The sequence below is a fragment of the Harpia harpyja genome, chromosome 9 (genome assembly GCF_026419915.1).
Source record: "Harpia harpyja isolate bHarHar1 chromosome 9, bHarHar1 primary haplotype, whole genome shotgun sequence".
In the NCBI taxonomy this organism is placed as follows: Eukaryota; Metazoa; Chordata; class Aves; order Accipitriformes; family Accipitridae; genus Harpia; species Harpia harpyja.
Window position 1 is genome coordinate 1,674,465 of NC_068948.1, and position 18,783 is coordinate 1,693,247.

An 18,783-nucleotide genomic window follows, 5' to 3' on the forward strand; every position below is an offset into this window, starting at 1 on the left:
AGAGGGCAGGGCTGTCTTACAGCGTTTTAGTGCTACAGGAGCCCTGATAAACACCCAGCTCTCAAATTCAGAACAGATGTATGAAGGCTTACCGTGAGTCACTGCTTTCTCTCTCGGGGTCACTCTCCCTTCCTAACTTTCACTCCGATCTGTCTTAACTTTTCTCTTACCATAAAAGCACTCGCAGGAAGGAACTCCGACTGCCTCTACCTGCTCCCTCGCACACCGCAAACTGAAAACCCCAACTACTAGCTACTTAGCCTGCGACCATTTCCCAGACAAAGGTGGGGGTGAGGTGACGGCTGGCAAGTAGCCAAGGCGTGACTCATTCAGCTGGTCCAGGAGATCCTGATTAAAACAACGGGCTCAGTTGCCAGGGTTTTTCCCCTTGCTCCTTCAGGGCAGCTGCACAGTTCATGCTTCCGGTGCCAGATTCTACCAGGCATTTAAGGTATTTTAACTGAAAACTCTGAGGACAACAGTAAAGCACAGATGGGAGAAGAGGAGCCTGTGCTGGCAGAGCAGACATATCTTTACTGCAGCTGAGCCTATTCCCAGAACTCTGCTACAAATGTCAACACAGCGGACACAGAAGACTCCTAGTAAATGGATTTTAAAAGCATTCAGAAGGAGAAAGTCACTTAACAGGCTGCCTAAAGGAAAATGAGGAGCCTTACAAGGATAGTGAGGACAATAAACCTACAGAACAAATGGTGCTCAAGGCACATGACAATTTAAGCTCTCACACAAGTCAATTTGCCAATTAGGTGGTTCCCAATTTCCTGGAGCGAAGACACAAACATAGTTCTGCATCCGCATGGCAAAGAGAACCTCACAGAAGAATTCACTGCCAAAGCTCCTTCCAGAGCAGAGACACTTAAAAACGGTGAGTTGTCATTCTGAGCAACCGCATTAGCATGTCAAATCCTTTCTTTAGAGCACACAAAAAAGAATGAAGGCAAACAGAAGCTTACCATCTTTATATTCTCCAAGCTCAGCCTTTGCCAGGCCAATGAATCACCAGCAAGGACTGCGACACCTTAGTCATTAGTGTTATGGTAAGGACAGGGCAGTAGGTGGAACATACCTGGAGTGTTGGAAGGTCAATAAAAATGTGCCTGTCGAGCCTACCAGGTCTCATCAAAGCGTTATCCAAGACATCAGCACGGTTGGTGGAAGCCAGCACTATGACATGATCTGTGGTCCCCATTCCTGTAGAAAAACAAGCAAAAACAAAAATGAAGGTTTTCACCGTTGCAGATACTGCATTGCAAGCATACAAAGGGATGGGGCAGGGCAGGATGCAGAGAATGTCTTACACAGCTTTATCACAAAGCCAGAGGGTGTTTACAGCATCCTTTGGGGCAGCTGAGGCTGAGAAACTGTCCTCTTCAGCTAGGAGCGCAAGACAAGAAGGAACCTCCCAAGTGACCCAGGCCAGTCTCTGGTCATCACGGATACTCTGAAATTCCCTTTTCATTTACTTAATCTTGCCTTAAAACTCTTTCCCCTCCTCCTTCTTTTTACCATATTTGGAAATTGTTGCAACTAGAAACCAGAACAGAATCTCTCTATTCTGATTAATTAGCAGATGCCTCTCACCCCCAGGCTTAAGCTAATTCCTGCTCCTTTAGCTCCAAAGGTACAAACAATGTTTGCTAGCTGAATCAGTCTTTCCTTCCCAAATATTCCTGTGGAAAGCCCTTTCAGTTTTCCTTTACTTTTAGCCTTCAGTCACAGACAGGCCACCAGGATCACCAGGGAAGGGTCAGGCTTTCTTCTGACCAGCTCAGGTTAATGCAGAAAGACAGGACATAGCCTTGCCACCCAGCAAGGGGCATGTTACAGCATGATTTGATCTTTGTCTTCTCACTCATCTTTTATCACTCAGAAGGCACCCAGGCATACTGCAGACCAGTGCAAAGACCAGCCCTGCAGAACTTACACCACAGACATGTAGGCAGACACAAAACACAACCAAACAGCTTTGCAGTGATGATGAGCGTACAGTAGCTCAAGCCACAGTCAGAGAAGGTTTTGTCTCCAGGTCTTAAAGATGAAAGGAGCATCAGGATTTACAGGCTGCGCGAGATCAGCCTGCAGTATGGAGGCAAAGGCAGACAGGTCTTCCTGGGGAAGCCACAGCACTAGCAGCTGGAGGAGGACAGAAAGGGGCAGGCGGTTGTGCTGCTTGGGTGGGGAGCCAGAGATCACGTTGAATCACTGAACCACACTGCTTATTTATTACATTCCACCAGGTGCCCACAGGCCCCTGGGTATGAGTCACCTGCTTACAGCAGATTCAACAGCCCTGGCATACAGCAGCCTTCGCAGGGAAAGGACGCATTAGTCCCATGTGCTTCCTTTGCTGCCAAGTCACACACTGCAGAGAGGCAGCTTTATGCACGTAAGCTGGGTGAGTTTCAGCTCTCTCCAGCTCCACCAGAAGAGCTGCCAAATGTGTCAGCGTACAAGAGCTCAGCAGAGAGATTAAGGTTACAGGTAAGTCAGAGGACTGGCTCTGTCAGCTTGCGCTATAGCAAACCTCAGTTCTTCCTCCCCGCAGGATGCTGTCTAAATAAGCTCCTGGAAAGGATGAAGCCGGCCATTCTTCAGGCATGTATTACACTGCACTTTGGAGTGTGATAAATAAGCAGAGACTGGCAGGCACTTGGGGGATAGCAAGCTTCGTTCACACGGCAGGATTAGATGGTACAGTACATTATCTGCTTTGCAGCTGGGAAGACTCTCTTAAAATAGGTCTGACTATTAGAACAAATATAAAAAACCAGAACCACTGAGAGCATCCTCCTCACATCAGCTTCTGCCCCACTTGCTCTCGAGCCTGTACCCTAGCGGTGCAAAACGCTGCTCCAAGAAATCTACCCACTGTAGCTGCCGATTCATATTACTATTCCCAATGCAACATCCCCTGGCATGTCACAGGCTTGGACTTCCACAGGCAAAGATCAGCCACAGGAACAGTCTACAAAAACACCACCTCAATCATAACAACAAATGAAAAATGGCTCTGGAAATTTAGCCTAAAGAGAGCCCTCATATGTACAATGTTTACAAAGGAAGCCACTTCAAAAAGGAAAGGAGAAAAGGGTCCACTTGAACTGCCAAGTGCTCTGCTACCCACTGACACAGCACACTACTTTGATGGGCATCTCATCTGCATTATTACAGCGTGTAATTCTCTGGCCATTTGTTCAAAAGCCTTTTGGACATCATCTGTGAACAGTATCACTGAAACAGGGCCACCTCACAAGGGAATCCTCGGGGTCAGAAATGTGCATACAGCACAGATCAGGGGAGAGGTCTTGTCTGAGGACTTCAGGTGAAGAGCTGCTACCAAGAGGTTGTGGATGCCCCATCCCTGGAAGTGTTCAAGGCCATATTGGATGGGGCTTTGAGCAACCTGGTCTAGTGGAAGGTATCCCTGTCCATGGCGAGGGGGGTTGGAACTAGGTTATCTTTAAGGTCCCTTCCAACCCAAACCATTCTATGATTCTATGAAAAGATGTCCTGCATTTTCATTCACAGAACACAGATCAGCCCAGGACTGTCAAGCTCCTCTCAAATGCATTCAGAACAGAGAAGATATGTGGGTCACATTCCTCTTCCGCTTGTTTGCGGTTTGTGAGGGAAGATTCACTATTCAAACCAGGCACCTGTTTTGACAAAGACTGGAGTACATGTGTCACTCTGGTTTTAAAAACAGCTTTTGTACATACAGGCTCCTTCCAGTCCCTCCCCTTCTCCCACCAGACTCCTGCTGCTTCCAGAACACGAAGCAAGCTGTCAGAGTGAAGGAAACCAAGGTCGCTTGTACGAAGAGCACTACAATTACTCTAAAATCTGCGTACCAGAATTACCGAGTATCAAACTGCACATTCATCCCATACAGCTTAGCATAATGGCTTTTTTCTTGGTGTCCTCATCCTTCCTCCAGCCTGCAGAGCAGGTTCCATATAGCTCTGACCCTCCTTTTCTTCCTCTACCTTACCTCTGAGTAATCTCATTTGAACACACAAATTCAACAATCACTGCTGATGACTCACAGATCTACTTTTGTGCACGTTTTTTTTTCAAATTAATAGCTAACTCGGTTCTGTGGTGTTGCCTTGCAGAACTTCAACCATCAATTTAAGCTAAAGACAGCTAAAACAGCTCTCAACCTTCCATTTCAAGGCTTCCTCATTACAAACACACACCACTCCTCCGCTTGTGCTTGGGTAGAACTGTTAACCTCCTAGAAAACCTTATTCACTATCACCCTGAAAACTATTTTGCCATGATGCACATAGCACTTCAGTGTTCATTTAGGTAACATGCTCAGTTAGATAACATTTCAGTAACATGTGCCAAGATCGCTGCTGATGAGTACAAGCCAACAGAAAGTCCACGTTTCTTATACTAGCCTGACAGTCCTTGCCAGCTGTCTCCCATTTGACACTGTAAACTCCTTGGGCTATTTTTTTAGTGTGTGTTTGATAACGCATTTAGCAAAACGAGGAGAGGGACTTAGTACATGATCTGTACAAGATGAGACAATATAAACTTAAAAATAAACTAGGCAGCACACAGCAAACAAAGGACTATTAAAGTACATATTGAGGATAATATTTACCTTCTAAACTCACTTTCCAATAGAGTTGTACCCTAATTTCTGAATTGAGACTCACCAAGAAAACACCCTAGAAACCATGCCTAATTTCTACAGACTAGAAGAAATCAGACATTTTCATTTTTAGTATAGACATGTGGATTGTATTGACTACATATTCCTGAACAGACAGATGGGCTTCCATTTAATTCAGTGTTAACCTGTTGCCAGCTCACCCTACAACTTTCACGAGGAAAAAACCCTCATCCAAGCCAGGATTGCTGCTCTGCATGTTACTACTGGCCTTGTCTGTCAAGACCATCTACTATACAGATACAGCTGTAAACAGTTATATTCACTCCAAGTATATTTACGTGCTTGGCCAAGTTGCCTAAGATAGTGCACGTGCGAGGTCCCAGGGAACTGTATACATATATTTAAGGTGATTTCTGGTATCTACATAGCATTGTGTGTTTCAAGCATGTTCCTCTGACAACCAGATTTCTGTCTGTTTGTTTAGGACCTATTTAGAGCTCATTCCTCTCCTTCAAAAACTCCACAGCACCTGTGCTGAAGCAGAGAGAGGCCTAGAGGGTCTCTGTACAGCAGGACCACTCTACCCTGTCTGTAACATGCTGTGCTCCTGCTTACATTTTCTCCTCATTCTGCAACAAGGGCAGAGATCCAGAATTATAGATCATCTTGTGTGCAGTATGGAGGAACATCTACCCTCTGCTGAAGGCTTTTTTACAAGTCCCAGCTTCTCTCCTTGAAAAGGGAGGGTTGACTCCAGAGCAATCTCCAGAAGACAGCCTTGCTGCTCAACTGTAGAATGTGCTCTACTTCAGCAGGGCTGCAGCCCCATTTCACTGCAAACAGTCAGTAAAAAAGCAAGCAGTTTTAACCCCTTTAACAAGGTCTGGAGAAAGAGGGCTGCTTTTAGTGCAGGGCAGCTTTTAATTTTTCATATGAAGAGTGTGATGAGACAACAAGTGTCACAGTTACAGTCAAGGGAAAAGGCGGCTCTGTCCCGCAGAACAGCAGACTGATATAAACACTCTCTGATGGGCAGGTAGTTAGTTATTCCTTACCCTGCTCTGCAACAATAAGATTTAACAGAAACTTTTCAAGTTGGGTCAGTGCTGCAGGCTCTGACAGAGTTATGACTAAGAATAGCCAAAGGATCATTCTTTTTGGCACTTGTGTGAAAGTGTCTGAGAAAAGGGCCGATTCCAGATACAGTACAGCCAGAAACCATGCAGAAGTGTGGCATCAAACCAGGTCTTGTTTGCAAAGCTTACCTCTCTCAGTTTAGATAGGGATCCTGTAGTCAGGCAGACAACATGAGAATAAGTCAAAGGATGGGAGAATAGATATATTATGTTGCTTATGTCCCTCTGGGACAACTAAACTTTAAACCTTAACAGGCTTTAAACCACTACCCATCTTAGAGTACAGCAAGTATCCAACAACATTTAATGGCCAGCTGGACCTAAATGTTACCCTCTACAGACAGCAGTGCCCTTGCTGCCAATTCATTTTCTTTTGGTTCCCCAGTACTGTAAATAATTCTTCTCCAATTGCCAGTGGGAAAATATACTCCCAAACTGAAGCCATTTACTACAGTAAGAGTCTTTGGGGTTGCTGCCCTCTGCCAGCCATGATCTCTAATGCACATTTTCTGTTGATTTTATTAGCAGGTGAATGCTCACATGGCTGTTGGTGCAAATTCACTCTGGATGTGACACTACACTCTCTCCTGACTCAGGGTCTTCAGTAGAGTCACAAAACCAACTGGCTCCAGAGTTTTAAAATTTACTAGATTTAGCCCCAAACCCTTAAAAACCTATATAAATGTCTAGATTTCAAGAGGGTTATCTCCACAACTTAGTCACAGCACATACTCAAGAGATCTGTCCTGAGCCCAATTACTTCCTTAGGCATCATCAGCTGTGGAATAGTCCTGCCTTACTAAGGGACAGATGAAGAGTGATATCCTACAGTGCCTTTAGAAACAGGGACTAATGATGGGGTACATGGGTTCAGTCTGGTGCTTGAGGAGATTCCTAAGGGTTCTGCAGGAAAGCCTGGTTCAGCATGAAGCAAGTACTGGGCACACAGCTTCCACAAACCCTGTGCTGAACAGAGCAGCTGCTGCTGCTTTTCCTCTGTACTCAGTGCAGCAGCTGGGGAAGGGGAGAAAGAACAGAGAAGGGACCCGCTTCAACTGAGTGATACAATAAGCTCTGAAACCACAGCAAGGCCAGCCAAGGCCACACTGGTGTCCATGTAGGAAAAAAACATCCTGACTTTCAGGGCCGCAGCCCCTTCACTAAGCAGCAGTGCAAAACAGTTATCACTTGTCATACAGACAGTCTTTTTGCAATGACATGACCAAGCTGTAGTTCTGGGCTTAGTCCTGAACAAGCTGTGAAGTGCAAGCTAGCCTTGTCCCAGGGAAAAGGGGAATGAGATTTGTCTCAATGCAACGGTAATTACTTCAGCAAGAAGAAAACGCTAAAGAGGCATGGCAAGTTCAAGCAGGAAAGAGATGTACAGGCCAACAGCTTGGATCTCTAAGGTGATAAGGGCCCAACCGCTGAGAGGCAGAGAGAAATACTGACCATCCATTTCCACCAGCAGCTGGTTTAAGGTCTGCTCCTCCTCAGCATTGGCAAAACCAGATATATTGGTCGAGCGCTTCTTGCCCACAGCATCAATTTCATCGATGTACACAATGCAAGGTGCGCGAGCCTGGGCTTCTCTGAAGAGGCTCCGAACTCGGGCAGCTCCAAGACCTATAGGGGAAGGGAAAAAGAAATAAGGCTCATAGCTAAAATTGTTAGTACAGCAGAGAACAGGATTACTAGCCCCCAGTGGGACACCCGACACCAGGCAAACCCTCAGTATATGACAGTCCCTCTCTCAACAGTGCTGGCACAAAGAAATAGCCACAGAACTCGTATGTTTAGTCTTTGGTACCGCTCCTTTTGGAGCGTGCTGGCTTTTAACTAAGCTCCCAAAACTGCAGGAACTCCTACAGCTACCGTAAGAAGAGCTCTGCTCCCAGCTCCTAACATGAGCTCCTGTTCCTTCCACAGGTCAGAAGCTGAAATATTCAGCGTGTTCCTGCACACTGATCCTTGTCAGGTCTTAAGGGATCTAGGAGGAAGGAAGAAAAGGAGGAAGATGGAAATCCCAAGGCACAAAGAGGCCATACTTTCTCCGTCAGCAGGGAGCAGCAGAAAATCCATCAGCATTCTCATTTAAGAAAGGAAGCCTCAGTCAGTGGCTTTAATAATAGGTACAGGGAAGTCAGAGATAATGCTTTCAGGTGAAGAACCATGGCTGCACACTGTCAGAAAGAAACAGCTAGCAATTCAGAGGGCATACATTTTAGGTCCTACATAATTAAGTACTCTCTACCACTGAAAACCTTTTATATTTTTGTTAGAAATATCCAACTCATCCTCCCCACGCAAAGACCGGCTAAAACTCTGTCCTTTGCAAGAGGCCCAGCCAGCACCCTCCAACTCCACAACAGACCAAGTAACCTCCTCACCCTTTCTCCCGAAAAGCTTACCTCCTATCACCTCCACAAACTCAGAGCCTGCCATGGCCAAAAACGGCACTTGTGCTTCCGTAGCCACAGCCTTTGCCAGCAATGTCTTTCCACAGCCTGGTGGTCCCAGTAACAAGGCACCCTTGGGCACTTTAGCCCCAAGCTGAAGGTAGCGATCAGGACTCTGCAGGAACAACAGAACTGTCAGATCCACAACTCACATGAAGCATCTGCACAAGAATACGGTCTCCCAGAGTTTCCTGATCCTGTTTTCAGCCTGAGCAACTCTGAGCTGCTAATGGGAGCAGCAACATCTGCATTCCTGTTACAGAATTGGAAATACAGAGATTGAGTCATACTGATAACAGCATAAAAAGCTGTCAGATTATTTAAAGAGGCTGCTCAGTACCATGAAGGATGATGAGAAGAATATACCCTCCTCCCCAAGTCAGTGATCTATCCCTGAAGACAGGTAGCAAGCACTTATTTTGTTCTACTTTTACGTACCTTTAAATAGTCCACAAATTCTTTGACTTCCATTTTCGCCTCATGCATTCCCGCTACATCCTTGAAGCCAATCCCTTTTCCAGATTTCCCATCCACAATGGTGAAACGAGCCATTTTCAACTGGTTCTGTGGAAGGTAGCACAAGTACTGAAGACATGCTCTGACTTTGGACAAGGCAACAGTCTGGAAAGGCTGTTTGCTATACATTGGGAGACAGCACAGCAGGTATAAGCTACCCCTAACAAAACACTAAAATGCCCACCAATGCATTGGTGTTTTACTAACTTTTGCTTTGGAAACACTTTACAGCCAGATTGCTGACTCAAACTTCATTTATCCACATGTTGTGGGAAAGAGACAGAATAAACCTGCAGTAATAGTCCCAACACAATCCAGCTCAAACTCCATGTAGATCAGGCAGGGATACTTATTAAAAACACGCAGAATGCCCAAAACCTTATTTGGGATCTTCTCGCTGATTTCTAAATGCTCTGATCCTTAATACACGTGGGATAGATACAGTTTTGAGGAGTATGTATTGATGGTAGATAATTGTCAGTGGTAAATAATTACCAGTACCATCTTGTAAGTGCATATAAACAGACACTTTGCACCATTGTCCGATGCTGCCACTAGTTTCTACTGCAACACAGCCCAGGACAGAACTACAGGTTCTCAAATTGAACAGACACCACATTTCAGTCTCCTGGTATGTGTTAAGCCACAGTGACAGTCAAAACAAGAATTTAGTTAAACGCCCTACTTGTAACTGCTCATTATGTTCTACTGAATACAGCTACTCAGGAATTTTTTTTTTTCTTTGAGAAGAGAGTTTATAGCTTCTCAGGCCTCAGAAACACCAGCTTATCCAAATGAAGAGTTAAACATGCAGCGCCTAGCTGTCCCCACTTATGCAAGGACAGAACCTAGTCCTCAAGGCTCTCAACACTTCTTTAAAATATTCTTCTCCTCTGATCAGCTGCACTCCTTTGTGTAAAGAGAATCCCAAAGCCAGAAGAGAACTGCAGAGGAGACCAAGTGGGAAATCTAACAAGGGACTGAACACACCATATTTGCATCCCCAAAACCCTGTGGTCAATGGCAGTGCACCCTGGGCCGATTTCTGCAGAGTTTCATCAGCTGATCAAGGCAAGGGTGGAAGAGAGGAGGAGGAGATTTGACTGATGTTGCAAGTGAGGCATGTGGCATGAGTGGAACAGGCCAACACATAATGAAATCCAGAATCTGAACATATTTTGTAAATTGAGAACTCATTTTGCAGAAAGCAGCAATTCCTCTTCTGGCTGTATGGGAGGCATATTGGCAGGACCCAGTGAAAAACACCATCTGCAGCTGCAACTCATTAACAAGCTTTGAAAATAGCAGAGCAAACTGGACTGCAAATTCACTGAGCTCAGCCCTTCCTGCCATTGGGGAAAGAAAGGGCCTCAGCTAAGGCCGGTTACTGTACAATCTAGTCAGATGATCAGGACAGGAAAAGATGCAAGATGTGTCAAGACTGGAGAGTCCTTGGCACCAGTTAATTCTCATTCTGCATTGACTTTGCTGGGGAAAGGGGAGATTAGGCCAGCAGAAGACAAGACTACTCACAGGCTGCAAAACAACATCAAGATCCAGGATACTTACAAAGGCATTGAATCCTCCTACCCGGCTTGCAACCCTAATAAGGCGAAAGATGCTCCACAACATGGACACAGCCACAAGTGTCACTATCAGGGAAATGATATCACTAAAAGGACAAAAGCAAGACAGGTACAAATTGAAGTGTTCAGCCACAACTTGGTAAATATTACTCAACATAGCTATTTTCAGTATTTTAAAGGTCCTGACATTCAGGCTACAAGTGCAGCAATGAGCAGACATGACTAAGAAACTGGAACCTTCACAGGTTTTTATTTATTTATTTTATATATATATATATATATATGTAAAAAAATATATATAAAAATAAAAACCCCAAACCCCCAACAATTACATAACCTAAAAAGTTAAACAGAGGACACTGGCAAATACTGCTCACAGCTGTGGAAGAAATTCGACCTCACCATCCCCTTCAGAGGCATTTCTACTTATAAAACAAACAGGACCTTCAGGCAGTCAAATCACACCCAGAGCAAAATCCAGTGGGGTGTGCAGTCCATTCAAAGGGAGCTCACTGCAGAAGACCTGCGTCCAGCAACACTAGGAAGATTCTAACTTCCCTAATCCTGGCAGAAATCCCAGTCGGGGTCTCCTATTAAGAGGCTGCTCTATCTAGTCTGGTTAGCCCTCCCTGGTCAAGTCACTCAGAAGTCCTTTATGTCAGAAGGAAGTGCTATGGCAACCAATATAATCAATTTTCTGGATTCTTTGCAATACCAATTGCATTAGGAGGGAGATGAGGAGCAGAGATGACACTGCAGGTCTAATATAGTTACAAGACAAACACGCGGAGGACAAATATCCTGTGAGCTCTAAACAAAGGACGCTTTCAACAGGAGGAGAAATGATCGTATGTCAGATGACAGGTTGAGATTTGTGGGACCCTGTTCTGCTTCACATGTCTGTGAAATCATCTGGTCTCACCACACTTCTGTGTCTTATCTTTAAACTAGGAATGTGTGTTCCATCTCTCACAGAGGCATGATTTACCAAAGCAAGGGGACCAGCACATGCTATATACCCAGCTGCATTTGTTTCTTCTCAGTGAGAGATCCTAGGCAACACTGGAAACTGAAAGTCACCTTCAGTTTGTTAACTATGCAAACAGGATTAATTCTGAAACACATGAAGTGCCCACATCTCAGAGTAAACTGAATCCAAGCTTCAAGTGCTCTGCACCTCACAGGTTCAAACTCCAGACTGAGACTCTGAATTCTCCAGACATTCATCAAGTCTCCTGAGAGACTTCAGACTCTGTAATATCTCTTAAAAAAAAAAACAAAACAACTCTTTTCAGGGGCAGGAGAAGCAGCTTGTGTTGGTGGCTGACTAACTGTTCAGTCTACTCTTCCTGTTAAACACAAGTTTGAAAATATTGGCAAGTTTTGAATTTCAACTAAAGGTCTCATACTGCATGATCAATTAAAAAAGTTTACCTTCATATAAACCGTGTATTAAAAATGTGCAAATGTTGTTCAGAGGACAAGCAACTAGACAAAATCCAGTCCAGGTATCCATTCATATACGAACATGACATTTGTTTCACATTTTGGTTAGGTGTCTGGGAAGAAGAATTACACACACTGGCCATCCCTACCTCCAGGGGGAAAGCCACTGTGCTCCAAACCCCGTGAGCTACTAAAAGCAAATGATGCGCTCTGCATGGCGCACAAGTAGGTGACCAGGCCATCTTGGCAGATAACCGCAGTGGCATGATGCTATCTGTTGTCAGGAATCGGGATTTCTTTACTTAGCACACTGGACTTCCACACTACATCTCTGTTAGTACTTTAGAATAAGCAATTAGTCGAGAGCTCTCCAAACGCTGGAGTCTCTCCCCACACTTATGGAAAGCATCTTTCTACAGCAGTGTAACAGCTATCAGTGATGGAGCTGGACTTGTTCAATAGCCCAGTGAGCAAGCTTCACAGGTCTGTTTTGTACTCTGGACCCCATAAATCCTGTTTTGCAAAAAACAAGCTACTGGTCTTAACAGAGGGGCAAATAAGCCACCTCAGCAGCAAATGACCACAAAACACTAGTGCATCATACGAAAGCACAGAATAAAGCCTAGCCAACACTCTATAGTCTTTTAACAGATCTTCCCCCTTCTCACTCATTATAACTTATTTCAAAATTAAAAGCTTTGAGCATTTTTTTTTTTTAAGCAAAGTATCTTGGTTTCAGGTAACAGAAGAGGGCTGTAAGTTTAACAGAAGTACTCCTCTCATTGAGATTTTGTATGCCAGCATCAAAGCTGCTCTGCTCAGTATGTGGCTCACAGCTGGAGTGAGCACCAGCACAGGCCATCCTCTGATCTACAGCTGCTGGAGATGCAGGCCAAAACTAGGTGTTTATTTTTACAGACTGAACCACCACCACAGGCCTTCCTCGAAGCATTTTAACAAGGGAAGGCTTACTGCACCACCAGCATTCTCCACAGACCACGGTGTAACATCACTTGTTGAGTCAGGATTTCTATCACACTCTGCACTTGAATAATTGACTGTAAGGACAAAAAATGCTCAGCTGTGCAAGAACACAGACTTTTCTCAGACTTGCCAACACTGACCCGAAACATTTTGGTCTGCTGCATGCTGCAGTTCCAGAGACCTTCTTGGGACCCTCGCTTTTGAAAACATTAAGGTACATCTACACCATTCCTGTTTCTGAAAGATAGGGTAAGTGCTCCAAAACTGAGACCACTGTTTTGTTCTATATTTATATAATAACATTTAGTTGAAAGTGACTTTCCTCTCCAAGTGAGGGATGTTGCCACCAATATAAGATCAACAGTAAGCACAAATTTATATCATACTTTCCATAAAAGCCAGGATGTTTGTAGGAAACAGGGATTCTCTCTCTCTCATCAATATTCAGCTCATCCTCCGCAGCTCTCAGCTTCTCTTCAAATTTGTCAATGTTTGCCACCCGCATTGTGTATAACAGGGTAACGTTCTGGGGACGTGCAATCAAAAGCAGCATGTAAGTATTGTAGTATAAGGATACAGCAATGAGCAGAAGTGCACAACATGGACAGGTCAGAAAAGTTAGCCTTATGTTACATCCTTTGATACTGCATCAATGAACTCATGAGCAGGTAACTGACGCTAGGGCTCCAAACGAACTTAGGAACAGCTCTAGTCTTTTCAGCACCTTATGAAAGCATAAAAGTCAAGAATTAAGTCTCAGCTCTCTAGAAACAAGGAGGTGCAACAACTCTGTAGGCAAGCTGAGCCTATAACTTATGAACCCAGTTATCCTGACACCTTAGGCTCAGAGAAAATTTTGTTCTATATATGGAAAACTACATCACTGGGAAGAAGGTGTCTTGTGCTCTACTTGGACTTCTTGGATCTTGTTTCTGTATCTCTGTCAGAAATTAATTTCGTCCAGCAGTTTGCAAATGTATCGCAAGTCACCAAACAAAATGGGATGTATCCAAGAACAGTATTTTAATCTCTCAAGCCAGTTTGTAATGATTCTTAGTGGCAACTCCTTGAAGTAAGCATGTGATCAAACTTTGCTTTGTTTCCATTTTGGAAGATTTAGGAAGGAAGTCTGATGGAGTTTGACAAAACACTTAAAACTAAAATCCAAACAGGAGAAAAATTTTGAAACAAGATCTAGTAATAAGAGTTTACAATCTTCTAGACACCTTCTCACATATCAGACTGAGCCAGTAGAAAAAACTGTTGAATTTTCCCAGCTTTTTAGATATATGTAAGACTTTCTTCCAGGCCATTATTAATTATTTTTCCAATTTTTACAACTAAAAATCTTAGTTTCCAGGTTGATATGAGTAACAAAGTCCCCTGAATTTCAAATACAAGAAAGGGAAAAGTTAACGAAGAGCAAGTTTACCAGCTAGAGTTTTACCGAACATATATATTCATTAATTCAATTCTTTTCAACAGTATAATCTAAGGTCATTCATTCCAATTGTAGAAAGTCACTCACAACTTGTCCATGAGGAGTTCCTCCTGGGTGCAGATAAATTTCCACAATATCACTCTCCGGCACCACTTCGATTCTCTGGACCTCCCCCTTTGCCAGCATCTCATTCACAAAGTAGTTCCAGGAAATGTTGGTCCCTTCTCTGTTCTCGCTGACCGTGAATCGAAACATCAGCACTATGAAAGTTATGATAAGGAGTGCCCGTAAGCGTTCAAGATGCATCTGATTTTCCCTTTTCCTGCGTTTCTCATCCTCTTTAGAAAAGAAGATATCAGAGAAAAAAAAAAAAAAAAAAAAGAGCATGTAATTGCAGAGCTTTCTGACCCAAAGAAGGGCCGATTAAATGACAGATTAACACAACAGTACCTTTCGGGCATTTTTTTGTTGCATGTTTGGTTTCTCCTAAAGGACTAAACTCAGAAGCAGCACCTAACATGCATTGCACGGGCAGTTTTCTGGCTTGGCTCACAAAGGAGGTTGTGTGACTTACCTAAGGTTATGCAAGTGAGTCAGTTTTTTGGATTGCATTACTTTCCCAGACCTTTCTGGCTTCTAGACTGTCAGACCACAGGGCCCCAGCTGTACACATGAAATAGCACCAGGGCAAAAGCCTGGTTATGAAAGCGCAAGCTTTCAGATGTAAACCTAACAGTTGCCTGGAAGGAGGCAAATTTTGCATCCTGCTAGCAAAAAATCTGCTTGCATCACATTGCTGCAGCTATGTTCAGCTGTTCCTCAATATCCCAAAAGCCATGCAATGAGGCACTGTGTACACAGAGAAGATGCTGGAGCGTCACCTCTTTCACTTTAATTGTTGCTTCAGCAAGAGGAGGAATTGAAGCATCAGTAAGCCAAAGCAAGCCCCTCGCTTCCAGAAGTTATTGATTGTGTACAAAGACAGACAGCAATCTCAGACATATTTTGAAGAGCTCTGATCAGCATTTCCTGTTTTAAGGCAGTCTAATCCTGGTCCGGGAGACTTCAGGTGGTCACAGTCCACTAGCCCCTTTACGATCCCACCAAATGTCTGTCACTTTAGAATAGGATGACTATCTCACTTGCCTGGCCTAATATGGATATAGGCCAAATAAAGCCACTGGACCCTTGTTGCTAAAAATCAGACTCATTAATGACTGTAGCCCACTTCTATGTAACACGCTTCTACACTGCCTAGGCCTCAGGCTGTTGCTAACATATCCATCGGAAAACATTAGGAGTCATAGTGTCATTGGTAAATCACATAGCACAGTATTATAAGAGGTAATTGCTTCCTGGTGAGCTCTTGATCTGTTGGCATGCTGTATCACAAGACCAACAATGTTTCTACTACCTAAGAAAATATCTGCATTTGAAGTAAATCTGAAATAGCACAGGAGACACAATATGCAGCCTACCTATGCATATAAATAACTGCAAATCAATCTCACTGCTTAACAAAATTTTCTCCCATGCTATACAACTAACCTCATGTTTAAAAAGGCTTGATAACTTGTCCACATTAAGGATCTGTATCAAAGAGAAACGCCCATGCTAGATGTGCTTTCCCCCACCTTTACCGTACTAGTGACATACTGAAGTGATGACATGAGAAAAAAGAATGGTTTACTTCAAGTATTTGCCACCATACCTTTTTTTCAGACTCTCAACATTTTTTGCACTGCATAGGCAAATTTACAATTCTGTGGTCTGCAAAGGACTGCCACAGCACAGTTCAATGTCAACTGCTAGCTAGTGTTTGAGTTGTTAAGATGACAACAAACATCTCCTCCTCTTTCCAGCTTTATGCGGATGTTCTCAATATATAATTTAGCACTTGTTCTTGATATACAATTTAACATCAACAGCAACATGGCATACATAAATACTATTCTACACCCAGAAATAAATTAATTCTGCGCCACTGGACTGCTAGTGCATCTGCCTGCTGCAGCCCAGATTCGATTTATTTGCAAATTCATAACAAATGTTCTGACACTAGCATTTATCACTAGCCACCAATTAGACCCTACACATACTGCAACAAAACCAAGGGACAAACATATGACCCAGTCAGATGCTAAAAAAAGTACTCTGTCCTTCAGATACGCAGCATCATTTTTCACTCGTTTCCTAGCTCTGGTCCACATTTAACAGGAAAGGCTTGCTCCTAAATAGAAACAATGCAGCTTTTCAGATAAGGTCATAATTTCAAAAGACAGTGACAAGCTCAGACACAGCGACCAGCCCATCCACTTTGTTCTTCGATGCCATCTCCTCACTTCCGTGTTATCTGCTAGATCCAGCTTTATTAGAACAAAGCAATTCATCACTAAGCTGCAGAATGACATCCACTATAGTCTTATTAAAGAAAATTAAAATACAGTACGATAGAAGCCTTAGTCTGGGCAATATCCTGAAAAGCTGAGCAAGTTCTAAATAAAAAGATTCTATAGAGAAAAGAAACTACTCTAGAAAAGTGAGTACCAACAGAAAGAAAGTCCATCTATCACTATGCAAATTCCTGAGAGATGTCAGAGTCAACTATTGCTAAAGCACTTTGAAATTTAATACAGAAAAGTGAGGATGCATATAATATGTTCTAAAGCACATATAACTGACGATACGATCACAAGATCACTACAGGGTAAAAGCTACTCATTAGATACCTTGACACAAACAACTTCTCCAGTTTCTAGGAATTAGACTTGTCTAGGACCTTTAACCTACAGCTGAATAATTTCAGGAAAAAACACCATTTCTAGAAAGCTAGAAGGCAACGCAAAGCTTTCCTCTACTCTGCATTCAATTAAGGACAAAAATCAATCTATTTCTAAGCTTATGTAAAGTGTGACTATCTTTACAGTACAACATTCATACTGCACCATAAACTACCCCACAATATTCAGTAAATGAGAACCAGTAACTGGATGTGACACTTGCAAGCAACAGCTGTGGGAATACTTCCAGCTTTTTAGTCTCAAAAAGCCTCCATGAAGCAATGATTTGCCATTAACCCCAAATCTGAACTCTCCGATTAAAATCTTGCAAGGGCTGCAGTGACAGTTTGAAGAGTTCTTTTTAATAATTACTGCAGAGACAAGTATTCCCCTGGAGACATGGGCTAGCATTCCACCTCCCAAAGTCAAGCTATCCATTAATCACAGGAGAAAAGAGGCCACTGAATGTGGCATGTTACCGTTTACTAATTTTAACAGCTACAATACTTCAAGGCGCTATGCTCACAGTCACCCTGTGTGGTCTTGCAAACACCAAGGGTCCCAACCTCTAAGCTCTGACTTCCTTAACGAGGACTCCACAATACCTGCACTCGCATCCCATTGAAGACTTCAACCCAGTTAAATGGCTCAAACAGGCAAAGCCACTGCTCTCACCTTAAAGAGACTGCAATGACACGAGTCAGGCTAAAAGTCAGCAGCAGCTGACTGCTTTAACTTCAAAAGTTAGTCCAAGAGGATTTGACCATTATGTATAAGCACAACAAAGGGAAAGCCAAGCTATTACGTTATTTGATGATACCTAGGTAAAAGTTTATCATATAATTTATAAAATTATATTACAACCTGTGTGACTTAAGCATGATGCTAAGTACCTTCCAACTCACAGTACAAAGATCTGGAGCCTTCCATCTACAGGTTTATCCCCCAAAGGTCCAGGAAACAAGCAGCACAGCGGACATCCACAAACTCACTCAAGACACCACCAGCCTCTGCAAGCATCAACTAATGTCATAAAATGAAGAAAACGCTCAGGTCTGTTATGCTTCTGCAAGCATTACTGACAAGACAGAAGAATGAGACCTTCACCTGGGCCACTTCTGACACCTTTGTTAAACTGCCCCACCAGGCCAGTGGGTACAGGACATGCCATCAGCTGTGGGACTTCACAGCTAAAAATCTATACCACAGAGTCTGAAAACATGCCTTACCCACAGCCTAGAAAAACTCTGCACGCACTTCAGTTCTTGGGAGGCATGTACTCACAAACAAGCAAAGAATTTTCTTTACAGAAGTGGAAGAGTCAAATTACACTTTTTAAATGGAATGCAGCTGTTGTCAATCTACAAATAGCAGAAAGTTGACAACAATACCAAGACTTGAAGGGACACCCACAAATCTGCACCTATTTGAAAAATGTTTGATGAAACCCTACTAGTATAAGATATCAGTGCCTCCTACAAGGATCAGAGCACTGTCTGTCAGAAGTTACACAAGGTTTTTTTCTAGTGCACTAAAGTTACTCCCCTGCACCCCCACCCCACATTAGCGTCATTAAATTCCTCACACTCTTAACCTTAAGGTACAGACAGGGCACTCCTCTACTTCTCAACATAATCCGGCACACCACATAGATCCCTTCAAAAAGTCCTGTATCACGGGATGCCTGGGGCTTAGGCAGTGTAAGAATACAAAAAACAGTATCTAGGAAGACTGATTAAAAAAAAAAAAAAAAGAAAAATTCTGAGCAAGTGCCATTACTTACACAG

At 43.3% G+C, this 18,783-nt stretch overlaps 1 protein-coding gene across 2 annotated transcripts in view; it reads right to left on the reverse strand.

Annotated features, from left to right (window-relative positions):
• Window positions 1-18,783, reverse strand: part of SPG7 (SPG7 matrix AAA peptidase subunit, paraplegin) — a 42,602-nt gene that overhangs the window by 11,619 nt on the left and 12,200 nt on the right. For both annotated transcript variants that reach the window (XM_052795274.1, XM_052795273.1), the window contains 7 exons: window positions 14,304-14,554; window positions 13,162-13,301; window positions 10,329-10,431; window positions 8,682-8,807; window positions 8,196-8,358; window positions 7,237-7,410; window positions 1,088-1,212 (listed from right to left, as the gene is read on the reverse strand). In XM_052795274.1, the coding sequence (XP_052651234.1) occupies window positions 1,088-1,212; window positions 7,237-7,410; window positions 8,196-8,358; window positions 8,682-8,807; window positions 10,329-10,431; window positions 13,162-13,301; window positions 14,304-14,522 (1,050 nt within the window). In that variant the 5' untranslated portion in view covers window positions 14,523-14,554. The remainder of the gene's footprint in view (window positions 1-1,087; window positions 1,213-7,236; window positions 7,411-8,195; window positions 8,359-8,681; window positions 8,808-10,328; window positions 10,432-13,161; window positions 13,302-14,303; window positions 14,555-18,783) is intronic.